Below are 18,643 nucleotides of genomic sequence, written 5' to 3'. Positions count from 1 at the left end.
CCCTGCATTGTTCTGCCTGTGGCCTCAGCCCTCTCCTAGGAAGACAGGGCTGGAGTCCAGGCTGTGTGGAAACAAACGCTCAGGAAAGCCAAGGTGTAGAAAGCTGACTGCAGAGGACAGTGGTGGCTTCTAGTTGTAGCTTTCTTGAGCTTCCCTGTGTGGGCAGACCTGTGCCTTTGGTCTGCCCCACCAGTGTGCCAGAGGGTATGGATAACTGCTCTGTATTCTGCAGTGGGAACAGAGCGGTCCCAAAACCCACGGGTCAAAACAGTCAGCATGTTTTGGGGTTAATTTTAAATTTTGTTATACCGCTGTATATACCACTTCGTAGTGGTCTTAAAATATGAATCATTAACATTTTTCTAATGACTAAAGCGATGTTGGAGGGATCACAGAATGCTTTGAGTTGTAAGGAGCCTTAAAGATCCCATAATTCCAACACCCCTTCTGTGGGCAGGGGCACCTCCTACTAGACCAGGTTGCTCAGAGCCCCATCCAGCCTGGCCTTGAGCACCTCCAGGGATGGGGCATCCACAGCTTCTCTGGGCAGCCTGTTCTAGCACCTTACCTCCCTCTGAATAAAGATTCTCATCCTAATATCTAATATCTCTCCAGCCTGCCAAGGTCCCTCTGGATGTATCCTTTCCCTCCAGTATTCAGCTTGGTGTCATCAGCAAACTTGCTGAGAGTGCACTTGATCCCACTGTCCATGACGTTAATAAAGATACTAAACAGCATCAGTCCCAGTACGGACCCCTGAGGGACACCGCTCATCACTGGTCTCCACCTGGACACCGAGCTGTTGTCTGCAACTCTCTGGATGCACCCATACGTCCAGGATGTGTCTCCATTTTCTTTGTGAAGTGTGTGCCCACCTATTCGTCCCCGTGTCATCACAGAATCAGAGCATGACAGAATGGTTTGGGGTGGAAGGGACCTTAAAGATCATCTAGTTCCACCCCCCCTGCCATGGGCATGGATACCTTCTACTAGACAGGGCTGCCCAAAGCCCCATCCAACCTGGCCTTCAACACTTGCAGGGATGGGGGATCCACAGCTTCTCTGGGCAACCCCTTCCAGTGCCTCATCACCCTCTGAACAGAGATTTTCTTCCTAATATCTAATCTAAATCTACCCTCTCAGTTTAAAGCCGCTCCCCCTCGTCCTATCCCTACACTCCCTGGCACAGAGTCCCTCCCCAGCTGTCCTGCAGGCCCCCTTTAGGTACTGGAAGGCCGCTGTAAGGTTTCCCTGGAGCCTTCTCCAGGCTGAACAGCCCCAACTCTCTCCGCCTGTCTTTACAGGAGAGGTGCTCCAGCACTTTGTGGCCCTCCTCTGGACTCACTCCGACAGGTCCCTGTCCTTGTGCTGGAGGCCCCAGAGCTGAGCGCAGTGCTCCAGGTGTCCTCTGCACAGAAAGAATGCTCCCTCATTGCCCCACGCAGGGTACAACCCATTCAGGGCAGGGACTTTCCACAAAGGTAAACATGAACTTTAGCTTGTAAATTGCTCAGCACAGAGCTTGCCACTGACTTTTTTCTGCTGACCTATGCCTCTGCTCACATGGTGCAACTTTAAGGGAATAATTTTGTTGCCATCCATGTGGACCCAGAATGATACCTAGAAGTAGTGAGCCTGAGGAAAGAAAAACTTGGTGCATATTGGTGGGCCAAGGGCAGAAGAACAGTGTCTCTAAAATAGACTAAAAACAAAGAAAGAGAATCACAGAATCATTAGGGTTGGAAAAGACCTCCAAGATCATCTGGTCCAACCATCCCCCTACCACCAGCATCACCCACTAAACCATGTCCCTAAGCACCACGTCCAACCTTTCCTTGAACACCTCCAGGGACGGTGACTCCACCACCTCCCTGGGCAACCCGTCCCAATGCCTGACTGCTCTTTCTGAGAAGAAATGTCTCCTCATTTCCAACCTGAACCTCCCCTGGCGCAACTTGAGGCCATTCCCTCTAGTCCTATCACTAGTTATCTGTGAGAAGAGGCCGACCCCCAGCCCCCCACACCTTCCTTTCAGGCAGTTGCAGAGAGCAATGAGGTCTCCTCTGAGCCTCCTCTTCTCCAGACCAAACAACCCCAGTTCCCTCAGCCGCTCCTCACAGGACTTATGCTCCAGGCCCCTCACCAGCTTCGTAGCCCTTCTCTGGACACGCTCCAGGGCCTCGATGTCCTTCTTGTAGTGAGGGGCCCAAAGCTGAACGCAGGATTCGAGGTTTGGCCTCACCAGAGCAGAGTACAGGGGGATGATCACCTCCCTGCTCCTGCTGGCTACACTATTTCTACTACAGGCCAGGATGCCGTTGGCCTTCTGGGCCACCTGGGCACACTGCCGGCTCATGTTGAGGCGAGCATCAACCAGCACCCCCAGATCCTTTTCCTCTGCACAGCTTTCCAGCCACTCTGCCCCAAGCCTGTAGCGCTGCATGGGGTTGGTGTGGCCAAAGTGCAGGACCCGGCACTTGGCCATGTTGAACCTCATCCCGTTGGCCTCTGCCCATCGACCCAACTTGTCCAGGTCCCTCTGCAGGGCCTTCCTACCCCCTGGCAAATTGACACGCCCCCCAACTTGTCTTGTCTGCAAACTTACTGAGGGTACACTCGAGAAAGAAAGAGAAAGAAAAAGTAAGCTGTTGCAATAAAACATGGTGATTCATGCAAGACTATTTTCTTCCTCAAAATGGACTCTGTCTCACTGAGGCTACTAATTACTGCTGCTTATCAGTGCTGCTTTATCAGTAATTCACTCCTCAGTGGGTGCAGTGCATTTGTGAAGCCAAGCTGAGGCCTGAGGGCTTGCTACTCCCTTCACCAGCCCAGCTCCAACGGCAGAACCCAGAAAATGTGTCTCACCAGGGAGAGCTCTCAGCTTTTGGGCATAGGCAGGCTATTTTATTAACAGGGGGTTGCCCTCAGCCTTGTTCTCCAAGCTCCTTTTAGCCTCTCAAAGTGAGCGCTTGACCCTCTCGTAGAAAAAGGTGGGACATGGTGGACGTTACCATTGGGGAAGATTTGATTTGACGTTGGAGCTGGATGAAGAACGTGCCTCCCCTTCAGGCCCTTGCTTTGCAACTCTACCCATTGCTGCACCAAGCAGGTGTAGGTTTTCAGGGGTATGCTATGGTGCTGTCTGGTTCCCTTCACATTTCCACCCCTTTCACCGTGTTTTATAACGCACGGCAACATAAATAAGTTCAGGAAGCTGGATATATATATATATATATACAGGAGTGGCAAGGAGCACCCATCCCTCCCAAGCTTCTCTCAGAAATGGACTCCACTTACCGGACAGCCCAGCAGGTCGCTTGTAAAATGAAATCCCCAGTGCTGTTCAGTGAGTCATGGAGCAGAACGAAGCTCATTTCTGCTGTTTTTGCCAGAGCATTTAATTACTGCTTCAGCTTGCCATAGGTTCTGAGGAAATGGCAGAGGCCTAACAGTTATTGTCCTTTGTCCTGCAGCGCTAGCAGTGAGGAAGTGCTCTGGCACGGCCTGCTTTTGAAGTGCCGTGACCAGGGAAAACCATACCACAGAGCACCACGTCACTCGGGTGCTCCCAGGACTTTGCCAGCCCCAAGCCAAGGTTCACTGCAGGGATGAATGGCCTTTCTGTCCTCCACCCTTCCGTGGGACTGGCAAGGGGGCAGGTTTTGTCAGCCGCCTCTTTTCTTTGCATCCCAAGCCCCCGTCCTCTCCTGAGATAAGGCTGGTCCTAAAATCTGCGCAAAGTTGCTGCAGTTACCTGTACACAGAGAGCTCTGGAAATCCTTTTTCTTCAAGGAGCAACAGAGAAACTAAAGAGCGGGTAGAATAATGGAGATAATTAAAAGAAAACAGTGGAAGAAATATCTTCCCTTCCTTGTCCTTGCAGGAGGTTGTATCAGGCTGCCAGAGCTGTTTTGGAGTAAAGTGCAGGCTGAGCTCAGCAAGGGTGATGCTCCTTCCTGGATCCTGCATCTCTGATGAGAAGCTCAGGGCCCTGGGCTTGTCGAGCTGGAGGAGATAAGGCTTAGGAAAGACCTACCAGCAGCTTTTCAATACCAAAGAAGGGGTTGTGCACAGGATGGAGCCAGGGTCTTTACTGAGGTGCACAGATGGACAGCAAGGGACAACGGTCATCAGTTGAAATGGGGGAGTTTCCAGCTGGATACAAGAAAACAAATTCACTAATACGAAATTAAGCATGAGAAGAGGCTGTCCTGGGAGGCTGGGGGGGTCTCTATCCCATGAGACTTTCTAGGCATGACTACAAAGAGCAGAGCAACCCAGTCTAAATTCAATGTTGACCCCGCTGTGAGCAGGTTGGACTAGGGACCTGGCACCTCTCCCAGCTTATATTTACCTCCTGTATGGAGATGTAGAGGAAAGGTATCCCCACCCTTCACTATCCCTTCCTAAAAACACAGAATGAAATTTTGCTTCGGATAACAGGGAGGAGGAACTCGCAAAGATGTCAGTACAAACTGCACGAAAGTTTGGCCCTCAGCAAGGTTTCCGCTGAACCGAACGATGCTGGCTGAAAGGCAATTGTCCTTTAGTGCCATCTCCTGGGAAAAAAACAGATTTCCACCCTTGTTAGCTTCACTCATTGTTCTGCATCATCTCCTCTCCGGGAGGGGGGTGGTGGTGGTGGTTTCCTGCCCTCCTCTAAGCAGGCCACAGTTTGACAACAGCGATCTTCAGGATTTTCGGTCCCAGCAGTGCAATGTGCATCTCTGCATACCAGTGTTTTCCACCCTGTTAAATCCTGAGTCTCTGAGTCCCGTTTGCAAGTGTTTCAAACATAAAGACAAAGGAACATTGTTCCTGTTTTTTGTTTTGTTTTGTTTTTCTTTCAAAACCCAAAAATACATTATATTTTCCTCTGTGATTCTTGCTGTGCCTTAAAAACACTTATGAAGGATGCCTCACTGGAGGAAGGGGGATGAGCCCCAGCCACTTTTTGTTTCTGAATCTCATCCTCCACTGGAGAGATCCCAGCTGCTGAAGACAGGACATGTAATTTCAAACACGGGAGGAGCAGAGCCCAGCAGACTGGAAGGACCTGCCCCAGGAGTCACCAGCTCCAGCATTCATGCATAACTAGCCCACATTAGCGGGATAATCTTGCTATACGGCTGGCCAGTGAACAAAGCACCCCACTGGTTTTATATATTTATAATTCCTTGGGTAGGAAAATCCTCACAAAAAAAAAAAAAGACCTCCTTACCTCATTGCTCTGACTTCATTAAAAGGCATCTATCATTAATGAGACTATTTTTAATTCTATCATCACCAATTATTCACCTGAGATTTTTCCCTACATTAATTTCAGTGAGCTCATTTCTAGTGCATGACTCACCAAACTCTGATTTCCTTGATTATTATAAGAGGAAACAGCAACACTTTTATCTTCCCCTCCTCTCTATGAAGGAATCTTTTGAATTTATGTATTTTTCGTTCTGACTTTGGAAAAAGGACATGATTTGTGTGTGGGTGTGGACGTAATATAATTTTTATCATATTTGGCTTAAATCATTGTTGGATGACTGCATACTCAGCAGTGTCACCCCCTCATCTCCACCTTTTGTGGAATTAGCATTCACTGGAAAAATACCTGGCATGTCCCTGGTGTGGGACAGTTAACTCCTTCACTGGGACAAGCCCAGCCTACACTTAGCTCTACCCTAACACCCTTTCTCCTCATCTAGGCCAATGTTTTGCTGCCTTCGTCGTTGCAAATTTCTTTGTAATGTCCACCCAAATCTCCCGAGTTCAGCATTTCCAAATGTGTATGTCGGGTCTATGCCTTTCCAAATACTGCACTGTTCACATATCTGAAGACCTACGGCATCACTAGTCACTTGTCTTTTTTCACTTGAAACAAGCAAAATCCTTTAAATATTTCCTCACAATTCACCTTTCTTAGACTTCTGATTGATCCATTGCTACAAGAGTCTAGATTTGCCTCTAGAAGAATGATCAGTGCATCTGAATGCACTTTTACTTTTTCCTTTGTTTGACTTTATCGGTTTGTCTCATGGGTGCTTCTGAGCCGACCACATTGCTTCGCAAGATCCATTGGTTGCACAACCGAGAGAGCCCCAGTTTGCCATGGGATTGACACCACAAATCCTCCAACTGAGCAGTCACATTTTAAGCAAATTTAGCCTGAGGCAAGGATCTGGTGCAGAGAATTTCAGCACAGATGTCCTGCAGTTGAAGTTATAAGCAACTGAAAACAAGGTTGTTTCCTGTTGAGTACAGGCTTACCGTACCCACTCTGGCTATGACAATTCTGCTGTATGAGATGCTGTGTTTGGATTGTAACAAAAACATATATATATATATATATTTTCTAATCGGCTTTATTCACACTGCTTTATAGCAGGAATTAGTTGCCCCTAGGTAAGCACAGGTGCACCTGATGTGGGGGATAAAACAAACCTGCTGATTAAAAATCTTACAAGAGGTTTTTGAGAGTCTGTTTTATGGGTGAAGAGAGCTTTTCTTAAAGGCTGCAGTCTTAGACATGGAACATTATGCCATGAACGTGCTCTCTACAGCCAAATCTAAATTTACATCCCTTGCATCACAACAGGAGAGGAGAGATTATGCAGATGCTGCCGCCTTCTGTTATTCCTCCTTAAGCTCCTCCATGTCATAGTCTTCAAGAAGAGTCAGAGCTGAATGTAACAGCTGCTTGTCAGAGCTGGTCTGAACAAAATCTCACTAGCGACCAGGCTGGCAGATTTAGAGAACAAGTTTAAAGTCCTTCTTGGATTTAGAGATATATTTTTCTTCAAATTAATATGCAATCTCTAGGAAAGGCCAGCTACATCTGCTGCTGTTGTTTCATGTGAGCACCACTGATATAGCCAAGAGCAGTCTGAGGAGTATCAAGAAAAGTTATAGTGAGTGGCAAGGGACTCAGGAGCACAGGTAGTTTTCTCATCAGTCCTCACAGTTAAAGGGAAGGGGTTTGGAAGGACCGTTCGAATCTGGCAAACCAACAAACGGCTACAGGACTGGTGCTGCAGCCAGGGGTCTGACTACTTAGACCATGGGACTTGCTTTGAGAAACCCAGTCTGCTGGGGCCCACCTGTCAGGGAATTTTTGGTCACAGGCTGGCCATGCCGGTGAAGAGGGCTTTGTAGTAAAGTTGCTGGGGCAGGGGAACCTTTAATCATTCCACTCCTCGCTGCTAGTGTCAGCGGTAGATGCCCAAAGCCTGGAGAAGGCTCACGGGTCAGCAGGAGAGCACCTGAAGAGCAGCACAAGGCAGTTCCAGCCAGTAAGTCGGCTCCATCAGGGGTCAGACTTTAAATGTCTCTATGGAGAACGAACACCCTCCCAGAGGGTCCTGCAGGGACCAATTTGCTCAACAAAGCACCGCAAGAAGGGGTTTCAAGGGATTTGGCAGGGACGCCGGCAGAACGCCTTCACCTTGGAAGGGGACACACGGCGGGGGGGGACACAGCCCCCAGCGGGCGGAGCGGGCCTGGGACCCCCCCCCCCCATGCGGCAGCGGCGGCGCTGTGAGGGCGAGCGGCCCCGCGCCGGAAGGGGGCGGCCCCGCACCTCCCCTCACCGCCCCCGTGTCCGTCCCCGTCCCGTCCCTGCGTGCGGCCCGGGCGCCATGAGCGGGCCGTGGGGGGCTGCGGGCCCGGCGCTGCGGGCGCCCCGGGCGGGCTGGGTGTGGGCGGCGGCGGCGGCCCTGGCGCTGGGCGCCCTGCTGGGGGCTTGGCGCTGGGCCGCGGGGCGCCGCCGCCGCCCAGCCCGGCTGCAGCGTGTGGGGACGGTGTCGAGCCTCTTCGTGTACCCCGTGAAGTCGTGCCGGGGGGTGGCCGTGCCGCGGGCGCAGGTGACGCCGATGGGGCTGCAGAGCGGGGAGCTGCGGGACAGGTAGGGGGGAGCGGTGGGGAGCGGTGCGGGGCCGGCTGGTGCGGGGCGCCGCTGCGCAGCGTGGTCCTGAGCCTCTGCGCGCCCCCCGCGCCGCAGGTTCTGGCTGGTGACCAAGGAGGACGGGCACATGGTCACCGCCCGGCAGGAGCCCCGGCTCGTCCTCGTTTCGGTCGGCTGCGAGGATGGCTGCCTGGCCCTGAGCGCCCCCGGCATGGAGGAGCTGCGTGTGCCCGTGAGGCTCCCCAGGAAAAACCCGGTGCGGAACTGCAGGTACGGGGGGTAGGGAGGCTGGGGGGGGGGCTCCTGCTTCGTCCCTTCTCCCTGGTTATAGTGTGCCCCTCCCTTGTACGCCTTGTTTTCCGAGTCTGGGGAACGGCTGGTGTTTTCTTATTTAGGAATTTGCAGGTGCTGTGTATTACGCCAAAGGCCAGGGCTGACTGCCGTAACGCTTTAATTTTAATCTGCTACACAGCACCGTAAATAAATATTAGGAAAGATAACAGTAGTCACAGACCATAAATCATGATCTCCAGTCTTCATGCCGTGCCGTGTTTACTCACCTATGTTTACTCCCCGCTTGGGTAATTGCACCTCAAAGCCTCGGTCATGCGTTACCGCTGTAACGTGCGTGTGCCAGGCAGTGACACGCATGTCCAACACATACACAACTTTCTAAAACTTGTTAGAAAAAGATTTAAGTAGTCTAAATATATTTCAGTAACGAAAAACTGCCAGGCCTTCTTATGGGTGCTGGCTCGTGCCCAGGAGTTTGGAGCTGAGGCAACGCAGCAGGGTGTCCGGCTGCAAAAGGCTGCGTAGGCTTTATCTGTAACCTCTACAAATGGTAAGTCCAGTTGCAGGTTTTATTTGGATGTTTAAAAACCCCGTGTTTGGGGGAGTCAAGTGTAGGACTGAAGCCACTGAGTAGGCACGGTTTCTATTCATGCAGGTAACTCATTAGTGAGTTTTTACAGCTCTCTGGTGAAGCAGCCTCTGTGTTCTTCCTCTGTGCCTGTTGGTATGTGGCGTGATACTTAAATTTGTGATTGTGCGCTGTTCCCATGGATCCCTAAACCCCTGAGTTAATCAGTATAGATCTGCTTCTGAGGTGGAAAACAGTGTTGTTGGAAGCTGCTTCGTGCCAGCCCCCAGGCAGGCAGCGACAGAGAGAAGGGAGGGAAGCAAAAGGCAGTCAGGTGCTCTCTTGGGCAGTGGCAATTTCATCTCCACCTGTGCCGCAGAGCTGGTGTGAGGATCCCAGCAAACAGCAGGGATGTGGCTGGTGGAGTTAGTGGGTGAGAACAGATGTGATGCAGAGATTGGTGAGTGAGAGGGCTGCCGTACGGGCGCTGTGTTGAGAGTTTCTGACAGCCATAGGAATACCCCGAAGAGCTGGGGGCTTGGCTGAGAGGAACACACAGCCACTTCAAGTGTTTGGGTGCGTGCACACACCAAGAAACCCTGGGTGTTTCTGAAAAGACAGAAAATAAGTAGGAGTGAGCTGTCAGTAGCTCCTTTTGCAGGGGCAGTTATGCTGTGCATGAACCAAATTAATCTTTTTGCAAGCAGAAGCCCGCTGCTAGCCGTCGCTGCCTGGAGCCCTGCAGCCTGCCTGTGGGTGAGGAGGGCATGCCCGTGAGATGCGAGCAGAGAGGAGAGGACCTTTAGGAACCGGGCCAAGCTAGATGAGCTGCCTGGGCATCTACGTGCTTTAAGCTGTGCAGCACAGGTAGAAGAAACTGCAGTGTAGTTGGGTCAAAATCACTACTGTGAAGACAGTCTTAGCTTATTCATGACTGTTGTGGAAGTTTATTGGAAGATTGAGTTGAGGTTTACCTTGTGTGCCAGGAAAGTGTTCTGGGCATAAACTTGTTTTGTATTGTGCGGCCAGTGGGTTTTCGTGCACCGTGGACTTTGCTTCCATTATAAATCTTTAACCTCTCCTAGCGTATAGCTCAGTATCTTAGGTTTGAGCTTTGCTTGTTGAATTAGTAGCCTGTTGCCAGTTCTCACTGGGGTGAGGTCTTGCCAGCAGCCTTATGAGAAGCTGACATACATCCTTTTGTTGTTATTCTTAACAGATTTGTGCGGTGTGGGAAAAACAAACAAACAAACACCTTCCAGAGACTTTTCAGGAGGCAGCTAGTTTTTGGGGAAGGGTCTTGCTGAGAACAAGGGCTGAAATTTACATTGCTCTTTCTGCTCTGCCTCATGTGCTGACAGGCTGATCCTCAAGTGGTCTAGACCTGGTGTGTGATTTGATTGGATTGGATTTTTTTTGAGGAATGTGTGAACACCAGGTTTTTATGTCCTGTTTTGCAGCCTCAGCAATAAGGTGTTCATTGCTGCTTTATAGTAAAAAATAATTACAGCACATACAAATTTATTAATTAGTGTCAGAATGTAAGCTGAAGGGGTCTGTTAGGCAGCAGAGTTTCACTCCACTCTGGGTAAATTTTCACAGCACTAAAATTTGAACAAAAGCTTCCTTAACAATCAGGGACATCAGCAAGTGCTAATTACAGTGACTAACTGCACCGCAATGTTCATTTTCTCAAATTAATTACATTTCAGTTGATTTCTGGGCAGAGATCTTTTGTTGTTAGTCACACGCAAATGCAAGAATAGACTTTTTTTTTTAAGCTCTGAGCACCTAGTCTGTTCATGGCGCATTCTTTCACCAACTGTTACTGTCTGGCCATGTCCACGGTACGTAGCTTCCAAAACAAAGTTGCCACAAGATTGCACACTGGAAATGATCCTTGTGCCAAATCCAGAAACCAGCTTCTACCTCACTAATTCATGCAGTTTGTTAAATGTATCTAGCTTCTACTATTAAAATGAGATGCCTACTTTTAAATAATAAGCATGCTTGAGTCTTTGGTTTTACAACTAGCTTGCTGATATGTCTTATCCTTCAGGTTGTTCGGACTGGATATTCAAGGCAGGGACTGTGGAGATGAAGTGGCTCGGTGGCTCACCACTTTCCTGAATTCGGAGCCCTATCGACTGGTGCACTTTGAGCCTTCCATGGTGCCAAGAAAGTCAAAGGACGTAATAAATCTTTTCCGAAGCACAGATGAGGTAAATGAATGTTCTTGTTCTCAGAATTACCTTCTTCTCATTGTTTCCTTCCCCAGCCACCGAATCTGCACATTCAGTTGTTTGTGATGAGTCCATTTTAGGTTTATATCATGTACATAAACCATGTGAATGTTTTCCTTTTCTATGATGAAATTACTTGCTTTAATTTTACCTTAAATTTGTTCTAAGCTGTTGACCACTCACAACTAGAGTCTGACACTGACATTTAAAGAGGAACTGCAGAATTAAACACCATTCCTTTTGTGTCTCGGAGAATAGAAGAAAATCATGTTTTTAAAGGTGTTTTGGTGTTATAACCCGTATTGTGTAGAAAACTTTCATTCAGTATCCCTTGTGAGATCTAGGAGTTTACTGATATGAGTTGTATTACCTCATAGTTTATTTAAAGGGACAACATTCAACCCCAGTGTCTATAGTTACAGTCCTAGTCTATAGTTACCATCCAGAAAGGGTTACAGAGGTTTCATCTCCTTCTTTCTGTGGGAAGAAGCTTGACGATGTGATATTAGATAAAGATAATGTAGGAAGGGAAGGGAGTTGCCATGCTCTGATGTCTTTATATCATTGGAGCTATTGATGTCCTCCTTGTCTGAACACAGCTCCTATATGAAGATGGAGTGAACTCTACCTGATGAGTGCATACTTTTTAAGGAAGTACAGTTTGTGAATGCCTTACATTATTCTCGTGACGTTTTTATCTATAGGACATCGGTGTAGTGCTTGTTGTTGCACAAAGAAAAGAAAGTATATAATCTATTCTGGATTCTCATGCATATGCGTTTACCATGTAACTGAGACCGGTACAGAAGACTAATGGTTTCAGCATATGGTGTGTCAGGTTACGAGGGGTGGCGTTCAGGAATCCTAGCGTGAAGAATAGAAGAAGCATAGAAGAATTCAGTTAGTCAATTATAGTCGACCATGTAAGTTTAGCAGATCCATAAACAACTTGGTATCCTTCAAAGCTTGCCATAGCATGCTTTACTGATATATTTAGCTCTGTTTGTAACACCTAGGATAAATGTCTGGGATGTGCATACAATATCAGCTTGTAAGAAGTTGTGGCAGCTTATATAATTTCAGCTTCATTCTATAAATAGAAGTTTAATTTTACAGTTTGAGCAAAGGAAAGTTGTGGCAGTTCTGAAATAGGAAAAGGCAGGTGTTTTACTAGATAACATCCTTCCATCAAAATTAAAATGTGAATACAGCAGCCTAACACTGCCAGGCTAATACATGGTCACTGGTTCCAACATATCAGTCCTTTTGCTGTTCAGTAGTTTTGCCAACTTCGCACCCATGCTCTTAGAGCAGCCTTACATTTTTTGGTGTTTGTTTATGTAGGTTGCCTATCCTGACTGTAGCCCGCTCTTGATCATCTCAGAAGCTTCACTGGAGGACTTAAATACCAGACTGGAGAAGAAAGTTAAGATACAGAACTTCAGACCGAATATTTTTGTGACAGGTTGCAGTGCTTTTGAGGAGGTAAAATAACTCTTAAATGTCTTTTTGAAGGCTTGGATGTGTTTTTTTTGTAACTGTTTCCTTGGGGGATGGTGCCAACAAGGTTGAGGAAAGCTGCGGTTTGGTGATATGCAGCTGGATTCCAGAGAGATACAGCTTCTGCTCGCTTGCATGTGAAGCATAGAGGGAGAAAACAGGTCTGTGAATACTTATTAGCTTGGGAAAGGAAGAAAAAAGTGACAGGCTGCTACTTAAAGCTCACTTTCAAGTGTGAAGTAAGGAAGGCTATGCATGCTGTCATTGATCAAACTAATGATACAAATGAGCAGTTAGTAAATTGTGAGTGTGATGTTTTATAGTCTTTGGCACAAGAGTAAAACTGACCATTGTGATTCTGCAGCACCAACACTACATCTCTGACTATATTCTGGTAGTTCAAAAAGCACCATCTATGAAGGTATCTGGCGATGAAATGAACAGGTGATGATGGCATTTAAGTGTTTTGACATCCTGTTCCCTTTTTCCAAAGAACTTGCTCTGGATAGATCTGGTAATTCCCAAATCTGTGAAGTTTCTAAAAACAAAAATGGGTCTCCCAAGAAGAGTTGCAATGTTAACCTTGTGCAGAGAAGTGAAAACTTACTTCCACTAAAAAATTCCTTTCTGTGGAAGTAGTGACTAGCAGAGGTCACAGATCAGATTCTCACATGCACAGTTAGAATAAACTTGCTTTAAGTTCAGACAACTGCGTGCTGCAAAATGGGTTTTGTTACCTACATACCTTTCTTTCCAGATATTATTACTGGTGGGTCATGGATTGGATGAATGTAGGGACAACAGGGTTTTCATTAAAATTGTACCGTAATATAACTGCACTTATTTGAAGATGCAAGTGAAGGTGACCATCTGGAATGGTACAGCCTCTTTAAGAATGACTGTGCCACTCCTAGAAGAATGGTTGTACATGCACATGTCTAAAATGTGCTTAATATTTTCCTTCCCTCAGGACACCTGGGAGGAAATTCTTATTGGCAGTGTGGAAATGAAAGGGACAGTGTGCTGTGCAAGGTAAATATTTGAGACGGTTATTTTATATAGATGGACAGAGATTTATAATCAGAAGCTGTTACTGATTTGGTGCTGTCTGTAATTGCAGGTGTATTTTAACAACTGTTAACCCAGACACTGGGGTCCTGGACAGGAAGGAGCCCCTGGAAACATTGAAAAGGTTGTAAAAATACCAGTGTGTCTCAGGCTGTGGGATTGGATTTAGGTTAGATCCAACAGATGCTGGGCTGATGTTTTAAAAGTGCTTTGAAGTATGTGCAGGATGTAATAACGCAGTGTAAAGTTGTGTGTATTGGCTTCTGTTCTACTTTATGCAATTCTATACAGTAAGAAAATTCAGGAAATTCTCTCTTCTTACTTGCAAACTTTACATTCTCTGCCTCTTCCGTCAGTGCTAGTGTGAATGCCTGGCGTATCAGAAATTTGAGGTATTTAAAAGTCTAACTCAGCAACTTCAGCATTTCTTTTTAAAATATCTTCTGTATGTGTATTATGTACGTGGACCTGTGAATACAGTCAGGTTCTTTCTCTCTATTTGAACTGCTTAGTTCTCAGTAATTATAGTATTTATTTATTTTGTAGTATAATATGGTGACTGTTCATATGTCCTCTCTCTCACCACTGATATCTTGATATTTAGGATTTGCTACCACTGATTCTAAAAAAAAGTGTTCTCTCTCTGCAGTTACCGCTTATGTGATCCGTCTGAGCGACACATTTACAAATCCAGCCCTCTCTTTGGAAGATACTTTGCCGTTGACAAAACTGGAACAATTCAAGTTGGAGACCCTGTGTACAAGATGGTCCAGTAGTGAGGGATGTTTTTATCAGAAGATGACTCTTCACTTCAACATGTTTTTCTTTTTCTCTGTGAACGTGGTCACTGTCATAACTTTTTCTTATCTCTTGCAATATTTTTAATACTATGTTCCTTTGTAAGGTGCGGGAGGTCTTGGAGGCTATGAGCTGTCAGTCATTTCAGATCATGATCATCTAGTAGCATGCATGTAGCAAACAAGTCTTCATTTTTTCTGCAGGATGTGGTAGAGGAGAGTCAAATCCAAGACAGATTTGACAGCACTACTGTATCACACCTCATAAAATTTAGTGTCAAGCTTGATGTCAGAATCCAAAGTTATTTACAAGGGCTTTGCATCATGTATTAGGTACATTCAGTGCCTATAAAGAACCACAAAAACAGTCATGCCAAGCATAAAATGCATATGTTGATCACAGAGCTCCTTTTGCAATTGAACTGTGAGTGCTGATGGCAAGGCTGTGTCTTAAATTCTACACTTCTTTGGTCCCAAGTATCTTCATCTATGTCTGGAGTTACTTTCCTGCAGTGTTACTTATTCTGCAGTCATTTCCAGAAGATTGCTTTTGTCTTTTGAGATTGGAGCAATGTCTGAAGGAGAAGCTTTGTGAGCTGACTAAACGCTCCTCTGTTCTGTAGGTGGGAACACTGTAAGACTATAGGCTCACTTATTTTATGACCTGTGCTTGAAAGAATTTGAATATTTTTTTTCTCCTGTGAAGCATACTGTATTGGCTTAGCTGTAAAGTAGTGATTTGTTTGGAGTAGTGTTTGCTGCCTTATCAGTAGAACTTCCAATTTGACTAAAGGCATTAGGCGTTCATTAGATCAGAGGCTGGATGCACATTTAGAGGGAGAAAAAAGTTGTTCGGAATGATCTGATTCCAAGCCTGCCCCTATTCAAGCTGATGTCCAGGCCAGTCTTGCAGGGCTTTGTGTTCATGCTTCACTCCTCTGTGACTAAGTGAACCTCTTCCTATAGAAAGTTAAGCTGCTTCCGCAAGATTTAGACCAAAGGGATCTGGATATGTAGAGAAGTAAGGCTTTATGCATCAAGGGAGAGAAAAAAAAATAGATTTCCAGTGTCAAATAGCACTGAGCAGACGTTTGGGAAGCTGCAGTTATAGACTGAGCATGTTAAAGTCTTTATGTATTATGCATTTAGATCTCTCCCTCCCTGTTCTAACCAAATGTCAAATAATTATATTTTTTTTACTGTATTTTATACTGCACAAAACAAACAGGGGGCTGATGTAGAGGGAAGAAATTAGCTGGGTGATGGCAGTAGTATCTTTTCTTTAAATATAATTATGAAGAAAAAAAAACCTGAAGCCCGACATTTTTCAAATGCTTGGCTGCCTGTTGCTTTGTTATGGGTTGCTAGGTCTAGAAAGACTGTTGAACTAGCAAAGAAGAGGAATTTAATTGAGTGTGAAGGACAAATAATGACCCAATTTGGCGTTTCGAATCTTTGTTTTTTATTGTGAATATGAAATTGGAATTTTGCTGCATGTTCACGGCTCAGACTTGTAAGATGAAGAGCTCTTGTGCCTTTGAGCAAATTCAGATGGCTGTATGTGGTAAGCATGAAGCAAGCATATGGGGAAGGTAGTTTTCTATTATTCGTGAACTCAGAGTTGTTCCAAATAGCCTTTTATTAGCAGTGCTCTGTAAGTACTGTTTTCCTGTGACATACAAGTACCCAGCTAGGTCTACATGTTGCATACTTGTGCGTTACTATGCCTAATGCAGCAACTAGTGGGAGAAGTGAGAGAAAAAGCATCGTCTTATAAAAGGAAAGTAATCCTGAGGCTCACTTTAAAAAAAAAAAGCGTATATTGAAAATCATGAATATTAGAGGCTGAAACATTGTGGAATTCCTAATAATATTATTAAGCAAAGACAGCCTGCTGGCCTGCCAAAGCAATTAGTTAAGAGTGTGTCTCTTCATTAAGTCAAAGACATTGAAGGAACAAGAGCTGAACATAGCCTCTAGCCAAGTGTACTTCTTCGTTGTGGTTCTATCATCACTTTAGGAGTTACGTAACGCATTGTCTGATATAGATTGTGTTGCATCTTTGATTTTGATTGTTCATTGATTGGACTAATTTTCAAATGGTGCTGTCTTTTCAATGAGAAACTGCATCTGTGTTCCTGTTAGGAAAATGCCATAGATCTAAACCCCTGATTTACCCTGTAAAAGCCTCTTAGAAGAATTTAGAATCCTAAACCAGGTATGCGTCTGAGTATTACAGATTTGACAACTGACATTTAAATCCATTATGTGATGAAAGAGGGCCATATATGGGAGCTGGAGAGGGTAATTAACATTGCAATATAAACATCTTCATACAAATGTTGTACTGTTGTAACTTTAGGAATTGTATTTGATTTCACTAAAGCCATTTAGAAAATTGAAAAACATGTAAATCATAAAACTTGGTTTTTTTAAATTGTGCACTTAAAAATGTTTAATTATTTTTTAACTAGAGAAAAAAACAAGTATAAACTTCTATTGAATTGTAACTGTTGTAAGGTGTGAAATTTGTGAATCTTTTTTCTGTGTTTTCCTTTTTCATATTTAACTTCTGGTGCTGTTTACTGGATCTCATGTATAATTGTTTCTTCTTTCAATCTTTATTTTTTTAATCTTACCTCAAAGTTCGAGAAAATACCCAGTTAATCAGAGGAAGCCACCCACATGCATAAGAAAGCAGACCCATGAGATTATTCTCACTTCGAGATCTGTAAGAAGTTCCCCGTACTGGGCAGCTGCAGGGCTGAAGACTAACTTCAGATTTCAGCTAACTGAACTTTCTCTACCTGTTCAGTCTATAGACACAATGAAGGCTGTGGCATGTTTTTGTGAAGAGCTGGGGTAGAAATGAAATTTTTCTGACTGTGTAAGGCTAGAGCATCTCCGTTTGCTTTTGGACCATATGTGTTAGGCTCCTAGCTGACTGAAATCTCAGTTTCCTACGGCATTGCAGAGCAGCACTGGTACCGTGCTTCATCTAACCCTCATAGCCTCTTTGCTGTTGTACTCCAAAAACAATAGCTCCATTTATTATTGATTGAGATATGTCTTCCAAAGCTTATGAAGGATGATGCTTGTTGTGGTTTAACCCAGCAGGCAGCTTAGTACCATACAGCCATTCTCTCACTCCAGTCCCCATCCATGCAGTGGGATGGGGGAAGGAATTAGGGAAAAGAACAGTGGAACTCATGGGTTGAGATAAAAACAGTTTAATAGGACAGAAAAGAAAGGGAAATAACGATAATAAAAGATGATACAAAACAAGTGATGAATACCACAATTGCTAACCGCCTGGCCAGTCCCCAAAAAACAACTGCCCTTCCCTCCCATATTAATTGTTCAGCATGACATTGCATGGTATGGAATACCTCTTTGGCCATTTGGGTTCAGGTGTCCTGGTTCTGTCCCCTCACAGCTTCTTGTGCACCCCTAGTCTCTCTGACCAGGGCAGTAGGAGAAGCTCAAAAGCCTTTGACTTGGTGTAAGCGCTGCTCTGTAACAACTGAAACACTGGTGTGTTAGCAATGTTATTTTTCTCCTAAACACAAAACACAGCACCATACCAGCCACTCTGAAGAAAATTATCTCAGCTGAAACCAGGATACTGCTTCAGGCATAGCGGGCACAATTATATGGACTGACTCATGGATAGTTCACAGAATCGTCTAGGTTGGAAGAGACCTCCAAGATCATCTAGTCCAACCTCTGATCTAACACTAACAAGTCCTACACTAAACCAGATCACTAAGCTCTACATCTAAACGTCTTTTAAAGACCTCCAGGGATGGTGACTCAACCACTTCCCTGGGCAGCCTATTCCAATGCCTAACAACCCTTTCAGTAAAGAAGTTTTTCCTAATATCCAACCTAAACCTCCCCTGGCGCAACTTTAGCCCATTCCCCCTCGTCCTGTCACCAGGCACGTGGGAGAATAGACCAACCCCCATCTCGCTACAGCCTCCTTTAAGGTACCTGTAGAGAGCGATAAGGTCGCCCCTGAGCCTCCTCTTCTCCAGGCTGAACAATCCCAGCTCTCTCAGCCGCTCCTCATAAGACTTGTTCTCCAGGCCCCTCACCAGCTTCGTTGCCCTTCTCTGGACTCTCTCAAGCACCTCGATGTCCTTCTTGTAGCGAGGGGCCCAAAACTGAACACAGTACTCGAGGTGCGGCCTCACCAGAGCCAAGTACAGGGGCACAATCACTTCCCTAAACCTGCTGGCCACACTGCTTCTTATACAAGCCAGGATGCTGT

The 18,643-nt window shown here is 45.8% G+C and overlaps 1 protein-coding gene across 1 annotated transcript; it reads left to right on the top strand.

Moving 5' to 3' along the window:
* The first annotated feature begins 7,611 nt into the window (after window positions 1-7,611).
* Window positions 7,612-16,880, top strand: MTARC2 (mitochondrial amidoxime reducing component 2). Its single transcript, XM_083828553.1, has 7 exons — window positions 7,612-7,900; window positions 7,997-8,170; window positions 10,822-10,984; window positions 12,350-12,490; window positions 13,476-13,537; window positions 13,626-13,697; window positions 14,223-16,880. Exons 1-7 carry the CDS (start codon window positions 7,635-7,637, stop codon window positions 14,347-14,349), a joined length of 1,005 nt encoding a protein of 334 aa, XP_083684679.1. The 5' UTR covers window positions 7,612-7,634; the 3' UTR covers window positions 14,350-16,880.
* The last annotated feature ends 1,763 nt before the right edge of the window (window positions 16,881-18,643 follow it).

Source organism: Anser anser (genome assembly GCF_964211835.1).
Source record: "Anser anser genome assembly, chromosome: 3".
Taxonomy (NCBI): Eukaryota; Metazoa; Chordata; class Aves; order Anseriformes; family Anatidae; genus Anser; species Anser anser.
The sequence above is the reverse complement of the archived record's forward strand: the minus strand, read 5'-3'. Positions and strand labels throughout refer to the sequence as shown.

Excerpts from the sequence above, each read along its gene's own strand:
- MTARC2 (XM_083828553.1), top strand. The coding sequence starts at position 7,635 with ATGAGCGGGCCGTGGGGGGCTGCGGGCCCGGCGCTGCGGGCGCCCCGG. Across the intron at positions 12,491-13,475 it reads GTTGCAGTGCTTTTGAGGAG|GACACCTGGGAGGAAATTCT; the intron begins GTAAAATAACTC and ends TCCTTCCCTCAG. Across the intron at positions 13,698-14,222 it reads CCCCTGGAAACATTGAAAAG|TTACCGCTTATGTGATCCGT; the intron begins GTTGTAAAAATA and ends CTCTCTCTGCAG.